This window comes from Artibeus jamaicensis, unplaced genomic scaffold (genome assembly GCF_021234435.1).
Source record: "Artibeus jamaicensis isolate MK-2021 breed Jamaican fruit bat unplaced genomic scaffold, CSHL_Jam_final scaffold_1689, whole genome shotgun sequence".
Taxonomy (NCBI): Eukaryota; Metazoa; Chordata; class Mammalia; order Chiroptera; family Phyllostomidae; genus Artibeus; species Artibeus jamaicensis.
The window spans coordinates 6877931-6891741 of record NW_026522029.1 but is presented as its reverse complement, the minus strand read 5'-3'; the positions used below and the strand labels follow the sequence as shown (position 1 = coordinate 6891741).

General features: G+C 44.6%; 1 protein-coding gene across 3 annotated transcripts; it reads left to right on the top strand.

Moving 5' to 3' along the window:
* The first annotated feature begins 512 nt into the window (after positions 1-512).
* PIFO (primary cilia formation) lies at positions 513-12597 on the top strand. Of its 3 annotated transcripts, XM_037152557.2 has the most exons (7): positions 513-589; positions 1090-1294; positions 8812-8954; positions 9594-9692; positions 10434-10564; positions 11239-11356; positions 12358-12597. In XM_037152557.2, exons 2-7 carry the CDS (start codon positions 1126-1128, stop codon positions 12424-12426), a joined length of 729 nt encoding a protein of 242 aa, XP_037008452.1. In that variant the 5' UTR covers positions 513-589; positions 1090-1125; the 3' UTR covers positions 12427-12597. The 3 variants fall into 3 exon arrangements, with proteins under 3 accessions (XP_037008452.1, XP_037008453.1, XP_053511856.1); XM_037152558.2 differs by lacking the exons at positions 513-589; positions 1090-1294 and adding an exon at positions 8513-8575; XM_053655881.1 differs by lacking the exons at positions 513-589; positions 1090-1294; positions 11239-11356 and adding an exon at positions 8513-8575.
* Positions 12598-13811: the final 1214 nt, after the last annotated feature.

Sequence of the window (13811 nt, the reverse complement as noted above, 5' to 3'; positions counted from 1 at the left end):
GATAAATGTTTCTTCTGCAAATGTTACAGCTGCATTCAGCTGAAGCTTGTGGTTAACTATGTCCTTCTTAACCCCTGTGGGTCCCAGCCATTATCCCTGCTGGCTCGATCCGCCTTGCAGATGCAAGCAGTCAAGTGTGGCCTTGCCAAGCACTTAACCTTAGCTCTGACGCCAGCCTTCACCGTCCTCCACACCTTACTATGTGTCCAACATTGTTTTAAGTATTTTAAGTGTATTTAATTACTGAATTATCCCAGCAACCTTGTGAGGAAAATATTAATTCCAGGAAACTGAGGCACTGGGGAACTGGGGAACTGAGGAACTGAGGAACTGAGGCACAGAGGCACAGAGGAACTGGGTGGCCGGCCCAACATCACACAGCTAATAAGCTGCAGAGGTAAGATCCAAAGCCAAGCAGGCTGCTTCCAGAGCTCACAGTCCCAGTGACTGCGTTTCACTGCCTCCCTCAACAGACCTCTGCGTCCTGGTGGGGGATGGCCGCGTTCCGGGAGCGATGAGGCCTACGCATGCAACCTTCTGGGCAATGACCATTCATGAGCTCTCGACCCATGCCGATTATGTATTATCAGTATGTATGTTCCAGCTAGTGTTCTAGGTACTGTAAAGACAGTGGTCAAGTTGGGATTTAATTGTTAAGTGAAGCCATTAGAAGGGCGTGGAAGGGATAAAGGGGTCTTGGCAAGACAGGGCTGGAATAGAGTCACAGAACACAGAAAGCGATGCCCATTGTGACATACTGACCTCTGGGCACTCCTGTGGTGCACCTCGGAGATCAAAGACACAGGTAGGGGAGTCTAGGGTCCACAATGGTCAGGTGAAGAAGGCAAGAGTCAGTCAAACTGGGTGTTGTGATAAATGTAGTTACATTTCTAGCCAAAGAATGATAAAGCTTGGAGACAAATAGAACATAGGAGATGGGGGAGTCATTTGGGAAGGAGCTTCCTGTTTAGGTCACTACTAAGACAGATGGCAGAAAGCCATGTCACAATGGCCTGAAAGGGGACTTGACAGGTGGGGCTACTGCTTAGCTGCCAGTTTCAGTGACACCCTGCATTTTCTTGGGTAAAGTCCACTTAGGACACTGGTGACTCATGAGGATTGGATATGAAGAAAACCGGAGTTTTGAAAGGTTCACTTTTGAAAGCTCCTCGCAGAGATAGCTCTGATTCAGAGAATCTCGGAACCCTTCTGAGTCCAAGCCACTCGATTGACCTAGGAATACAGAGTGTCAGGAAGCCACGGGTCTCCCAGCCGTTCTGGAACTTTGCCCAAGGTAATCGTGTTCTTGAACTCCAGGACATTATGACAACCCAGCCCTTCAGTATTGGAGTCTAAGAGGGAAGAGGTGACATATGGACAAGATTACTTAAGGACCCTGATCCAGGTAGGGGAGGGGAAACGCTCATCTCACCAGGTCATGAGGCCACGTGGTGGCACCCACCCACAGGCACGGGCACCACTTTTTAACAGGCACGAAGGTGCCCTTGGAGTTAGCTGTAGCCTCAGGCATGGAAGTGCTAGATTGGACGTGCACTGACGTTTGTTAAGTGCTAATTGTAGGTCAGTCCCTTGTCGCACAAGATTTGTCCCATGGTGCCTCCTAAATTTTCGTGGCAGCCTTAAGAGGCGAGAATGATTCCAGCCATTCTATAGATGAGCCAGGGCTTAGGTAGATGGAGTCACTTCCACAAAGTCACCTAGCTAGTAAATGACAAGCTAGGACCTATTGGGAACCTATTCTGAGTGGCTTCAAAGCCTATGTCATCTTCTACCCCCAGATGAGAGAGGCTGGTATTTAAGAAAGACTGGCAGGTGGGATTTAGAAAGTCTGCTCCTCAAGTCTAGGCACGTCCATCCCTCCGCAGAGTCTGGGTCATGGGTTCTCAAGCCTATGCAGATTCAGAACCTGCTTTGAGGAGCAGGTTATTTTGTAACATTGGAAACATCATTTCTTAATTATTTTATCCTAAAATCAAATTCACAGGTAACATAATCTACCACACATCATTTCATAAACAATGCCATGCCATAATTTTAATGTAAAAGAGAAAAAATCCTAATAAAATAACGTGTATTCATGTTCAGATATGGCTACTTCAGAAGACAAGGAGGTATTGCAACAGATGGGCTCTTGCCATGTATGATGACTAATGAATAGCCTAGAATCAGGAGAGAAGGTTAATGCCATTTCATACAAGCAGTGTAGGAAAATAAAAGAGCAGAATTATGAACAGACACTGGAATTTGGGTTAGGGGGATTACTAACACTCCAGATATACTGGGTTCTAATAACAGAAAAAGGCAAATAGCTTTAGTTAAAGTAGGACAGCATTTACAAACCATTCAATTATAAACTAATTAAAAAATGGAAAGGGGGGTGATTATTCTGTACTGTAAAAATAAATAATGTTGATGTGCTTCCTCTAGGGTGGCCAGATTTTTTAAATAAATTATTTTATTATTCATATATACCAAAAAAGGCCCACAGTGTAACTGGACAGATAAATGAAACATGCAAGTTGAACACAGACATATAAGCAGTCAGCACCCACTTCAAGATGGGACATCATTGTCATTTCAAAAGCTCTTCCCAGGTCCCTTCTCAGTTACCCCCTCACCCTCCTTTACAAAGCTATCACCTTTCTGACTTCCAGAACATAGAGAGAGTTTTGTCTATTTTTGAACTTTATATAAATTTAATGTGGAAATGGTCATCTCTGAATTGTTTCATTCAACACTGAGATTAATCTAAATTACTATACATGCAGGATTTTAGTCACTTTCATTACTGTATAGTATTCCTCTGTGTGAATCTCATAACTTATTTTTTCATTCTGCTGTTAAGGACAATTGGTTGTTTCGGGTTGGGACTGTTATGAATAATAGTCCCAATTATTGGATAATGTACTTGTAAATGTCTTTTGGGACACAAATGGATGCATTTTCTGAGTGAAAATACCATAGAGTAGAAATTATCTACCATAGGGATGTGGCTGTTAAGCTTCAGGAAATATTGCTGAACAGTTTTCCAAAGTGAATGTGTCCGTTTGTACTTACACTGAAGGCGTATTCAAGATTCCTAGTCATTTTACATCCGTAGCAGCAGTGAGTGCTGCTGTATTTATAATTTTAGCCATCTGTTGGGTGTCTCATTGTGGTTTTAATTTGCATTCCTTTATAACCACTGAAGTTGAGCACTTTTTATGTTTCCTGGTTATATGTTATTTGGATAGTCATTTTTTGGAGGTGCCCTTTTAAGACTTTTACCCATTTATAGTAGGTTCTTTTTTCTTAGTAATCTGTAATGATGCTTTACGTATTCTAGCGCCACACTATAATGTGAGCAATGTATTTTGAATTTTCTAACATACACATTTAGAAAGAAACAAGGGAAGTAAATTCTATTATTGTTTTATTTAACTCAACATATCTAGAATATTATCATTTCAAGATTAACAATATAAAATTTCTTAATGAGATTTTTTGCACTCTTTTCATTCTAAGTCTTTAAAGTCGGGTGTATATGTCTTACACTTGATGCACATCTCATTTTGGACCAATCACATTTCAGGGCTCAGTATGTGCATAGTGGCTTCTGTGTTGGAAATTGCAGGTCCAAAGATGCTTTTTGTGCTTATATCTTCTCCCAAACCATGGCTTACTTTCTTACTCTCTTAATGCTATTTTTTAAATTACAATGAAACAGTTTTAAACCTAAAGGAAAATTGCAAAATAGAACAAAGTACTATCCCCTTCACCCATATTTCTCAGTTTTTAAATGCTACTTCTCTTTCCCCCTCTGAATAAACTTTTTTTTTCTGACAGGACGCTTCCATCTTCCCTAAAAACTCTAGTGTAACTTTCCCAGAGATTCTCTCTGATATTATGACCACATTACCCTACCAATCAGAAAATCAGCACTGATATAACACTACCATTAAATAACACAGACCCCATTCAGACTTTCCAGCTGTCCCAGCAACTTACCTTTCCTAATTCATCCAGGATCCTACCCAGGAATATGTGTTGTATGAGATTGTCATGCTTCATCAAAATCCTTCAACTTAGAATAATTCCTCAGCTTCTCTCTGCCTTTCATATCTTTGATCATCTTGGGATACATTCATTTACTTTATTTTTGCTAGTCTTCATATGAAATGTGGATTCCATCCTTTACCATTATTTCTTTAGCATGCGAAGAAACCATTCCATTGTCTCCTGGCTCCCATTGTTTCTGTTGGAAACTCAGCCATCAGCATATTGTCACTTCTTTAAAAGTAACATACCATTTGCTCTGGCCGGTGCGGCTTGGTTGGTTGGAGCATCACTTCATAAACCAAAGAGTTGTGGGTTGATTCCTGGTCAGGGACATGCCTAGATTGTGGGCCCAGTACCAGTCAGGTCGCATACGAGATGCTTGCTACTGATCGATGTTTCTCTCTCACATTGGTGTTTCTCTCCTTCTCTCTCTCCTTCCCTTCCCCTCTCTCTAAAATCAATAAACCTGTCCTTGGGATAAGTATAAAATAAATAAGTAAATAAACATGCCTTTTTAATCTGATTGATATCAAAAATTTCTCCTTTGGATTTTCATTAGTTTTATTGTAATATGACCAAGGGAATTTTCTATTTGTCTTACTTGAGTTGTAGCATTTGTGAACTTGTGGTTCCATTTCTTTACCAATTTCTAGATGTTCTCAGCCATTACCTCTTCAACTCTTGCATCTGCCACGTTTTCCTTCTGCCCCCTCCCTCCCTCTCCATTCCTCAAGGAACTGCAAACATGTGAGTATTAGACCTTACTGTTGTTTCTCTTCTGTCTATTACACTTTTCCCATGTATTTTCTGTCCTTTTTGCCTCTTCAAGCTTCAATCTTAGTACATTTTTCTGATTAATTTTCCATTTCATTTATCCTTTTTTTCCTGCTTCTGTAATTGTTGTTAGACACAAGCACTGAGTAAACTCTCAGTGATGACACTTTTTATTTCTACAATTTTTATTTCATTCTTTTTTATTGCTTCTAAAATTCTCCATCTAGTCATTTAATTTCTGGAATCAGCTTTATCCCCTTTACAGAGCTGTCTCATTATCATTTAATCTAATAAAATTTTTAAAAGATTCTATTTATGTATTTTTAGAGAGAGGGGAAGAGAAGGAGAAAGAAAGGAACAGGACCATCGATGTGTGGTTGCCTCTCACTGGTCCCCTACTGGGGTCCAGGCCTACAACCCAGGCATGTGCCCTGACTGGGAATCAAACTAGTGACCCTTTGATTCATAGGCTGGCACTTAATCTACTAAGCCACACCAGCCAGGGCTAATCTAATAAATTTTTTAATGAGACAAAAATCTACTTAAAACATTATAGCAAAAATTGAATTTATTTAACCAAGTTCAATTAGACACTGCAACAAAGCAGGTGGTTTTCTAGAATAATTATAACAGCCTCATAGTTGTCAAATAAGAAAAGCAGATAACTGTCTCATAAAGCTTAACAGACAAGCTCTATAAACATCAGGCATGCTGTTATAAGTATGATTTTTAAAATGTGCATTGTGGGAACTTAAGGACTTCACCAAAAGTGTCCACAGTAGCCAATTTTGCCTAAGCATTCTTCTGTACCAAGCAGCGACTTGAATAGCTTTTTTTGGTGCATGATCATCATTCAAACACTGGGTCCTTGACAGTCCTTAGAGCTACCTGACACTCTGCCTTAACTTCTCAAGCTTCTCAAGGTTACGATTAGACAGTGGGCTATACAGGAGATACACATACCATATAGACAGTCCATCTTTGACTGCACCATGTTCGGGTTGGCTTTAACAAAAAGCTGACAGATTTGCATCAGTCAGGATGCAGGTGTGCCTAGTGTGGGTTTATTAGTAACATGACTGAGAAGATGGATGGGGAAAAGTCTCTGCCCTTGAGTACACAGGGATCGTTATTCACTTTGCTTTTAGGGGCTGATCTACTTTTCTCCTTTGGCCTCTAACTTAAAAACCAACAATTTACTTCATGGCCACCTATTTTTCTTGTTTTCTTTTGCTTCCTAGCCTCACCCTGTAGTCTTGAGGCTTCCTCTAAGATCCCAAGACAAGTACTGTGGCTTTAAAGTCCATGTTTGATCATTCCAAATGTCTGGATTTCCTTCGGGTTTATTTCTACTTTGTTGTTGTTGGTGGTGGTGGTTGTTTTATATTACATGTCAAACACTTTGCATGAAAAAACTAGAAATTAGTTGAGACTCTGGGTAATGTTACATTCGTAGGTGATGTCCTTTTGTTCCCCGTATGCAGTAAAGGCAGAAGCAGCTCACCTTCGTTCCTTTAGAGACTGGCAATTGAAGCTTTGCATCCAGGACTGTGGAGAGCTGGTCTGTTTCTTACTTACCTTCATTCCTAGGGTTCTCTCCTTCCCAACTAAAAGGTAACAGAATTAAAGCAGGGTGCTTTCCCGTCCTCCCTCCTCTGTGGGCAGCCTCATTTTTGCTCCCCAGCTTTCAGAGATGGTTCAAAGTTCTGCCCAAACCTCCTGCTTCTCAGCTGGTTTTGTATTTAGTAGCAAATGGTCAAAGGGAAGAGCAGCATCAACTGTTGTGTTCGCCACATTGGACTTGCCCTCCATCTGGGACCTTGACTCTGCCCAATTTTCAATTCTTTGGTATATCTCTGACCTCTTCAAATATTTTATTTAGTCTAGCTTTTTTTTAAATCTCTTCTCAGCCAGAGGGTCAGTTGGAACCAGACCAAACTACTCAATGAGGGAACGGGTTTTCATATTTCCAAAGTACTTTGTAAGCTATGTTTCATGTCACGAATAACATAAACACTAGTTTCTTTTTTTTTTAATCATCACTGAAGGATATGTTTTGTTGATTTCAGAGAGAGAGGAAGGGAGGGAAAGAGAAACATTGAGGTACGGGGGAAATATCTATTGGATGCCTTCTGCGGGCCCTCGACCAAGGATCAAACCCGCAACCTAGGTATGTGTCCTGACTGAGGCTTGAACCTGCGGCCTTTTGGTGTGCGGGATGACGCTCCAACCAACTGAGCCACTCAGCCGGGACTGTAAACACTAATTTCAAAAACACTTCGGGTATCTAAAAATATTAATAAAATGGAAAGTTATCCATCGGTGCCAAGATTTCTGTACACGTTAGTTACCATGGTATTGCTGCCATATGAGTGAACAGAATGCTCGGAGTAAATTATACTGTACCTTTGAGACCGCATCTTTGTTGCTCGTCTCCACCTTCTCCTGTGTTGCTAGCCTTTCTGCCTTCTCACTGGAAAACATCTTCAGTGTTATTATACACGTCAAGTACAACCAGTTATGTTTGCAGAGTCCAGCAGCACATTTGTACGCTGTGTGGGATCTGAGACAAGGCACCGCCAGGTGTCCAGCCTCCCTGGCCCAAGGGCAGGAGCCTCCTTGCAACATGTAAAATGCTTCCACAGGTGTCCAAAATACCCTCCAGGTCTCGGTATCACCTTTTTTTTTTGGAAACTCTACATTAGATGTATAATATCATCGTCTGCACACAGCACTAGCCCGGGGTGCCTGGGGATCCCAGCGTCATCCTTCAGGGCCAAAGAGTTGTACAGACCAGTCACACCCTGTGTTCTGTTGCCTCCCATTCCTGGCAATCCCTGAAGGCATCCTAAAACCAAGTGAAAACAAGTGAGTGATAATATCCAGGACAAAGGTGAAGAAGCCAATACCGCCCCGACGCTTCTTCCCGGGTTAGGATGGGTGTGCACCTGAGCTGGCTGGATTTCATCTTTGGGAACAATAACTGTTTGCATCAGCACCTTGCAAGTACCAGGCACTGAGTTGCTTTAACTCTGTTACCTCAATTGTCTCAAAATACAGAGGAATTATTATTCCCAGTTCAGAAATGAGAAAACTGGGACTTAGACATTTACGTGACTGCCCAAGATTTTAGAAGTATTCGGCCGTTCTGTGATTCTGTTGCATTCTTACCGCTCCACTTAAGGCTTCCAGCCTAAAGTTAAAATATGGTGCCCCGTTTAGGGGGCCAAAGGGACAACCTGGTGGGAAAGGCTTGTCCCAAAAGGAAAACTGGGTCTAAGAGGCCCCTATTACGGAACTACCTAAGCTCCGTTCAGTCTCCGGTTTCTGCTGCTCTGGTCGTTGTCCTAGGAGCCCACCTCCTCAAGCCATAACTGCGGCGGCTGCGTTTTCCTAGTCCCTGATCCTGGTAGCCCTAATTTCCAGGTATCCTGAGCCCCATGGTCCCCTCTCTCCTCAGCGCATTCCCCGTGGCCCAGTTTCCAAAGCCCCTCGGTGCACCCTTCATCCCCGCAGCCCCTACAGCCACGGGTCCGGCAAACCCATCTACCCCCAACCCAGCCGCAGCGCCCACACTCCCCTGGGCTCCGGGTTTGGGAAGCGCCAAGCCGGCTTCTCGGGCGTCCCCACTTGCTGCGCTGGCGCGCTCTGAGCCAATCCGAGCAGGCGTCTCCGTCCCCTTGGCAACGCAGTTTGCAAACGCTAACCCGAATAGCGTGAGCAATGTGCTTCAACAAAGCAGGTGAGGAGGGTTGAGGTTGAGGGTAGGATGCAGGAGGAAGACTGGGGAGGCAGGGAAAGACGGGGTGCAGGAAATGCGGCAGTTCGCTCCCCTTCGTGGAGTTTGGTCTGGTTTCTGTTGAGAGCTCCGCAGGCCGGCCGGCCGCGTCCTCTGCTCTGCCTGCCCACCCCCACAGCTCTCGCTGAAAGCCAGGGGCCTTCCCTCACGTGGAGTGTCTCCTCTTTTTTGACCTCCAGAAACGCTGGTTAACTACTCCTTTGGGACATGTCAACAAAGGAAGCTCTTTCCTCACTCCTATCCCCCCAACTTTTTGGGGAACAAGTTTCTCCCTCTTAGGGGAGCACCCCACAGAGGGCCTGGATGTTACACTGCGGAAAACGTGAGTATTCACCTTCTCTTAGGTGGGTCTCCGTTCCCCCATGTATTTAAAGATAGCCAGGTTTCGTGGAAGAAAAACTACAGTACTTGGGATCTTCCGGGTCCCAACATGAGAAGGTGCCCTTGTTCTCTGCAACCAGCCGTCAGGGTCAATGTCAGAAATTAAAGAGTCATCGCTCCCCACTTCCAACTCCCACCAAACTTGAGCCTTTGCTTCATAGAGTTACGGGGAGAGTTCCCCACTCCATTCCCACCTCCAGAGACTTGCGAACCAATGCCAGTTACCCTCCTGTTAGTCCAAACTCGGACTGGGGATGTGCTAGTAGGTGTGAGCTTATGAAATAATATGACCAGACACACTTGCATCAGAGTAAACTGGGCTCTGTGCCTCAGAGGACTGGACTCGCTGGCCAGCATAGAAATGTCACCGACTCTCCCTACCCAGCACATTCCTTTGCAAAGCTACCTGTTACTCATGTGATTGTTCAAATAGCCTTGACTCAGGGCCGTCAAGACAGAGCAACTTTTGCAGACAAGATTCAGATAAGATCATTCTAAGTTCATTCTGTTTTGGTGACCATAACGTTCTCTGTGTTTTTCTTTCTCTGTTTTTTTTTTAACAAATACATTCTACCCAAAGAGGTATGACTGGGTATACAACCTCTCTAAGATCCCGACCAGCAGAAAAGGATATTCTTTTGGAGCCAGAACAGCCGCGAGGTTTAAGCCAATCAACAAGGTTAGTAATGACTGCACCTGCTTAAGTGTTTGTGTGATCCGTGGTGTTGTGTGTATTTGCATCGGGGAGCACAGAGCGGTGAGTGGGAGGTTACCCGCACAGTATGCTCTGAAATTCAAGAAAAAATAGACATTTAGGCAAAAGCTATTAAGACTTTCGGAAAAGCCTGGGCGTTAGCCTTGCAAATGTGTGTGTGAGTGTCCAGGAGAGTGGGGAATAATTCTCCAAAGAAGTGGCACCAACCAAGTCAGAGCTTCAGTGCCGACCAAGACACCTGATGGTCAAATACTGGAAGCTTTGTTTGTATGCTTCAGATTATCTTGCCAGTTAAAACACAGATTCCAGCTTTTCCACCCTTTTAAAAAATAATTTTATTTATTTTTAGATTTTATTTATTTATCTGTAGAAGGGAAGGGAAGGAGAGAGGGAGAGAAATATAAACGTATGGTTGCTTCTTGTGCATCCCCTGCTGGGAACCAGCCTGCAACCCAGGCATGTGCCCTGACTGGGAATCCAACTGCAGTCCTTTGGTTTACAGGCCTGTGCTCGATCCACTGAGCTCCACCAACCAGGGCGAGCTTTTTCACCCTTTTGTGTGATTCAAGTCTAAAAGTCCTCAGTACAGCATCCTAATCTCTAGGACATTTTCCTGACAGCGAAGCTCAAAGCTTCGTACGTGGAAGGCTCCTGTGTACACCTGTGTACCACCCTCTGATATATCGATCTTTTTCTTGGTAACAGGATGTGACACCACACCCAGGCACGTACCAGACAGTGAGTCTTCAGGAGCGAAATGTCAAGCAAAATTTTGCTCCATTTAATGTCATGTTGCCTCGATTTGGGACATACTCAAGGGACAAGTATCGTCCTGGGTACGTGTCCTCTCTTCTGGGGCCCTTCAATGAAGAGCAGTAGGGAAGGAAGGACAAAGAAAGGGTCACCCCCAAACCATGCCAGCTAAATAGTTGCTTATCTTTATAAGACTCAACCTCTTGCCTTGCAGATCTCTGGCGTCATAGAAGTGTAAACTCATTTAATAAATATGGATAAATCTGGCAGGCATTTTTGTAGGTTCCAGAGATTTTGCATTAAACCCATGACACAAGGCTCTTGATTTCTTGGAGCTTACATTCTAGAATCCAGACAATTGAGAAACAAATAAACAAGAAAATACCAATAGTAATAAGGAGAATGGCCATATAATATATTAGTCTGAACTGACACATCCAAGAGGCAACAGGGGCCTTATGAATAATTACACCAAGACTGTAGCCATGAGCCGGATCTGTCATCAGCAAACCAGGAAGAATGGTGACCGGGTGACATGCTATGAGGAAATAGTACAGGATGATGTTATGATATAGAGGCTGCTTTGTCAAGGCTTGTCGAGAGAGGTCTTTCTGGGTGAGATGACACTTGTTCTGAAATCAGAAGGAAAAGACTGAGCCAGCCTTGGGAGACCTGGACCCAGGGAGAGCAGGAGTGCTGATGGGTTTGCATGTGGTCACTAACACCTCAAGGTGACATTATGTATTTTTACCTCTAGCCCTGGCACGTACAACCCAGAGATAAGGCCACCCCCCAAAGTCGCCTGGCCAATGAAATTTGGATCTCCAGACTGGGCTCAGGTTCCAAGTCTACAGAAAAGAACCCTAAAAGCTGAGGTAATAGGACCGGGCTTCTGTAGAGCACTGTCTGGTTCTTCCACAGTGGCTCCTAACTGGGAGTCTGTGAGTGAGCTTTGGAAAGTCTTGCTCCCCTGAGGTTACATGCACGATTTTATGTGTATATGCATATGGGGACCTGGGGGCAGGGGAAGTTGCGTAATTTTATTAGATTTTTAAAGGTATGCATGACTGCATAGAAGTTAACATTTCAAAATTCAATCCTCAAGTAATCTATGGTGGGTATGGGAGAACTATATGACAGGAGGAATTGAGACCCAGATAAATTACGTGACTTGCGCAGGCTGCACAGAATGAAGCCACTGCTTTTTCTGTCTTCAGAAGGCTGTGGAGCATTCTGGTAAGGGCATGGGTTCTGGGGACAGACTGCCTGGGCTCACATCCCAGCTCCGGTGCTCACCTGCTGTGTGAGCTCGGACGAGTCCCCTGATTTTTCTAAGCCTGGGTTTTCTTACCTTTAAAATGAGTGGAGTAAGAAAACCAATCTGATAGGTTGTAAAAATTGCAATAAGGTACAAAAGCATTTAACACAGAGTCTACAAAGTAATAAATGCTCAACCCATGTTAGCTGTCATAATGCTAAATATGCCTTTTATTTCCTAGTGGAATTTCAGATTAATTTCACAGATATTTATGAAATGCCCACTGTATTCATGTCATTGTGCTCGGGCCTATAGGGAACTTTCAAGGATTAAACATATCACTTCTGCTTTCAAGAAGTTTACCAGCTCACTCTTAGAGCTTTACCAAAAAAAAAAAAAACTAATCCTTGGCATGACAGACACCAGAGGAAGACGACAAAGAGACAGTGTACATACAAAAGTTGAGAGCATTGCTGAGGCCAGACGGCTGCTGGGTGGGGCTGAGCTGGCCACGCTGCTACAGCAGCCTGTCTGTGTTGCACAGCCATGGCCCAGAGACGGGCGGGGGGGAGGGGCTCTGCTCAGAAGTTGGTCTGAGACAACATTCTTTCGTTGCAGCTGCCCACGGACAAGGACTTCAGAAGACACCGGAACCGCTTGGCCTACTTGCGCCTGTTTTACAATTGAGGAGCTGGGACTTCCTTCACGAGCTGCTCCTGACCACAGAGTCTCCTGGGTGGAGGACAGAGCTGCTCCTCCGCCTCTGCGTAGCTGCAGTCCCCTCGTCTGCCACAGGGGGCCCAGGGAGAGGCCGGGGGCTCATACCTACATGTGAGAGCATAAAGACGGTTCAGAACATTCTCTGCCCATGTGTTGCTTTGTGGGGTGTGTGACACACATGGGGTTTTGTCTGAGGCACCTAGATGCCTCAGATGAAACGGGGGAAATGTATTAGTCTGAACAGACATATCCGAGAGTCAGTGGGGGCCTTATTAATAATTATACCAAGACTGTGGCCATAAGCCGGGTCTGTCACCAGCAAACCAGGAAGAATGGTGACTGGGTGACATGCTATGAGGAAAATAGGAGCCAGCAGGGTCAGCGGGGTGGCAAACATGGCTGACCACTTGTCTGTCAGTCTCCGAATTATCAGCACAGTATTTGACTAAATGCAGTCAATTCAAGTTGGACGAGAAATCGAATTACTAGCATCTCTAGGCTGGACTATTGACATCCTTCTGTCATTGACACAGATGTCTTAGGACTGTGTTTGGCTTTGGGGCTGTAGGAGAAGTGGTGCTTCAGGACCCCCAAAGGAAATTCAGATTGATTTTTTTTTTTAAGTGAGAAGCATTCTGCCGCCATCAGTCTGCCCTTCCCCAGGCTGCCGATGCTCAGCGCTGTGAGGAGCCGGGGCACGGGATCTCGGAGGGTAGCAAGATGACTTGGAGAGTGAAAGAATTTTCCCCAGTGTCTCTTCAACCCCAATTAGCCTCGAGGTAGTAAAAGCCCAGAAGCTAGCCTCATACGTGGTGGGGCCAGTTGACCCCGCTCCAGAGACGGAACACAGCCGGAGGGGCCAGAAGCACCAAGACAGCCGGAAGGTCTTCCTGTAAAAGGGGAGCCCCAATGAGGAGCTTCTCGGCAGGGACCCCCGTCTGCCCTGCACTTCGTGACGTGTCTGGAGAAAGCAACCCAAACCTGATTTCTTACCAGTGTTTGTCCCATTTAATTAGCAGGGTCTCGCTAATTGTCCCCCAAAGAGAAAGCCTCTTTGCCAAGAGTCCAGGCTCTCCTGAATTTCCCCTTGTCTTATGATTTGAGGCTATTCTTTTGTACACCATCAAAATAATGCACATCACCTTGTTCCTTGGATCCTATGTGCAGGGGACGGTTGTGTCCCAGTCACCATGGAAGTAGTCGTGGGTCATCTGGGCGCCTCAGATGAAACCAACGAGTCCGGAACAGAGGTTCTGACCCCTCAGGATCCTGGTGGGCATTTTTCTATAGGTCATTTAAGAGTAAGAAATGGTTGCAGTGGAAAACCTGTAATGCCAGGTCGACATCCATGT

What these genes read in the sequence shown, in the direction of transcription:
- PIFO (XM_037152557.2), top strand. Translation starts at nt 1,126, where the DNA reads ATGAAGAAAACCGGAGTTTTGAAAGGTTCACTTTTGAAAGCTCCTCGC. An exon ending in GATGTTACACTGCGGAAAAC is followed by an intron (nt 8,955 to 9,593) that starts GTGAGTATTCAC and finishes TTCTACCCAAAG; the next exon opens with AGGTATGACTGGGTATACAA. An exon ending in AGGGACAAGTATCGTCCTGG is followed by an intron (nt 10,565 to 11,238) that starts GTACGTGTCCTC and finishes TTTTACCTCTAG; the next exon opens with CCCTGGCACGTACAACCCAG.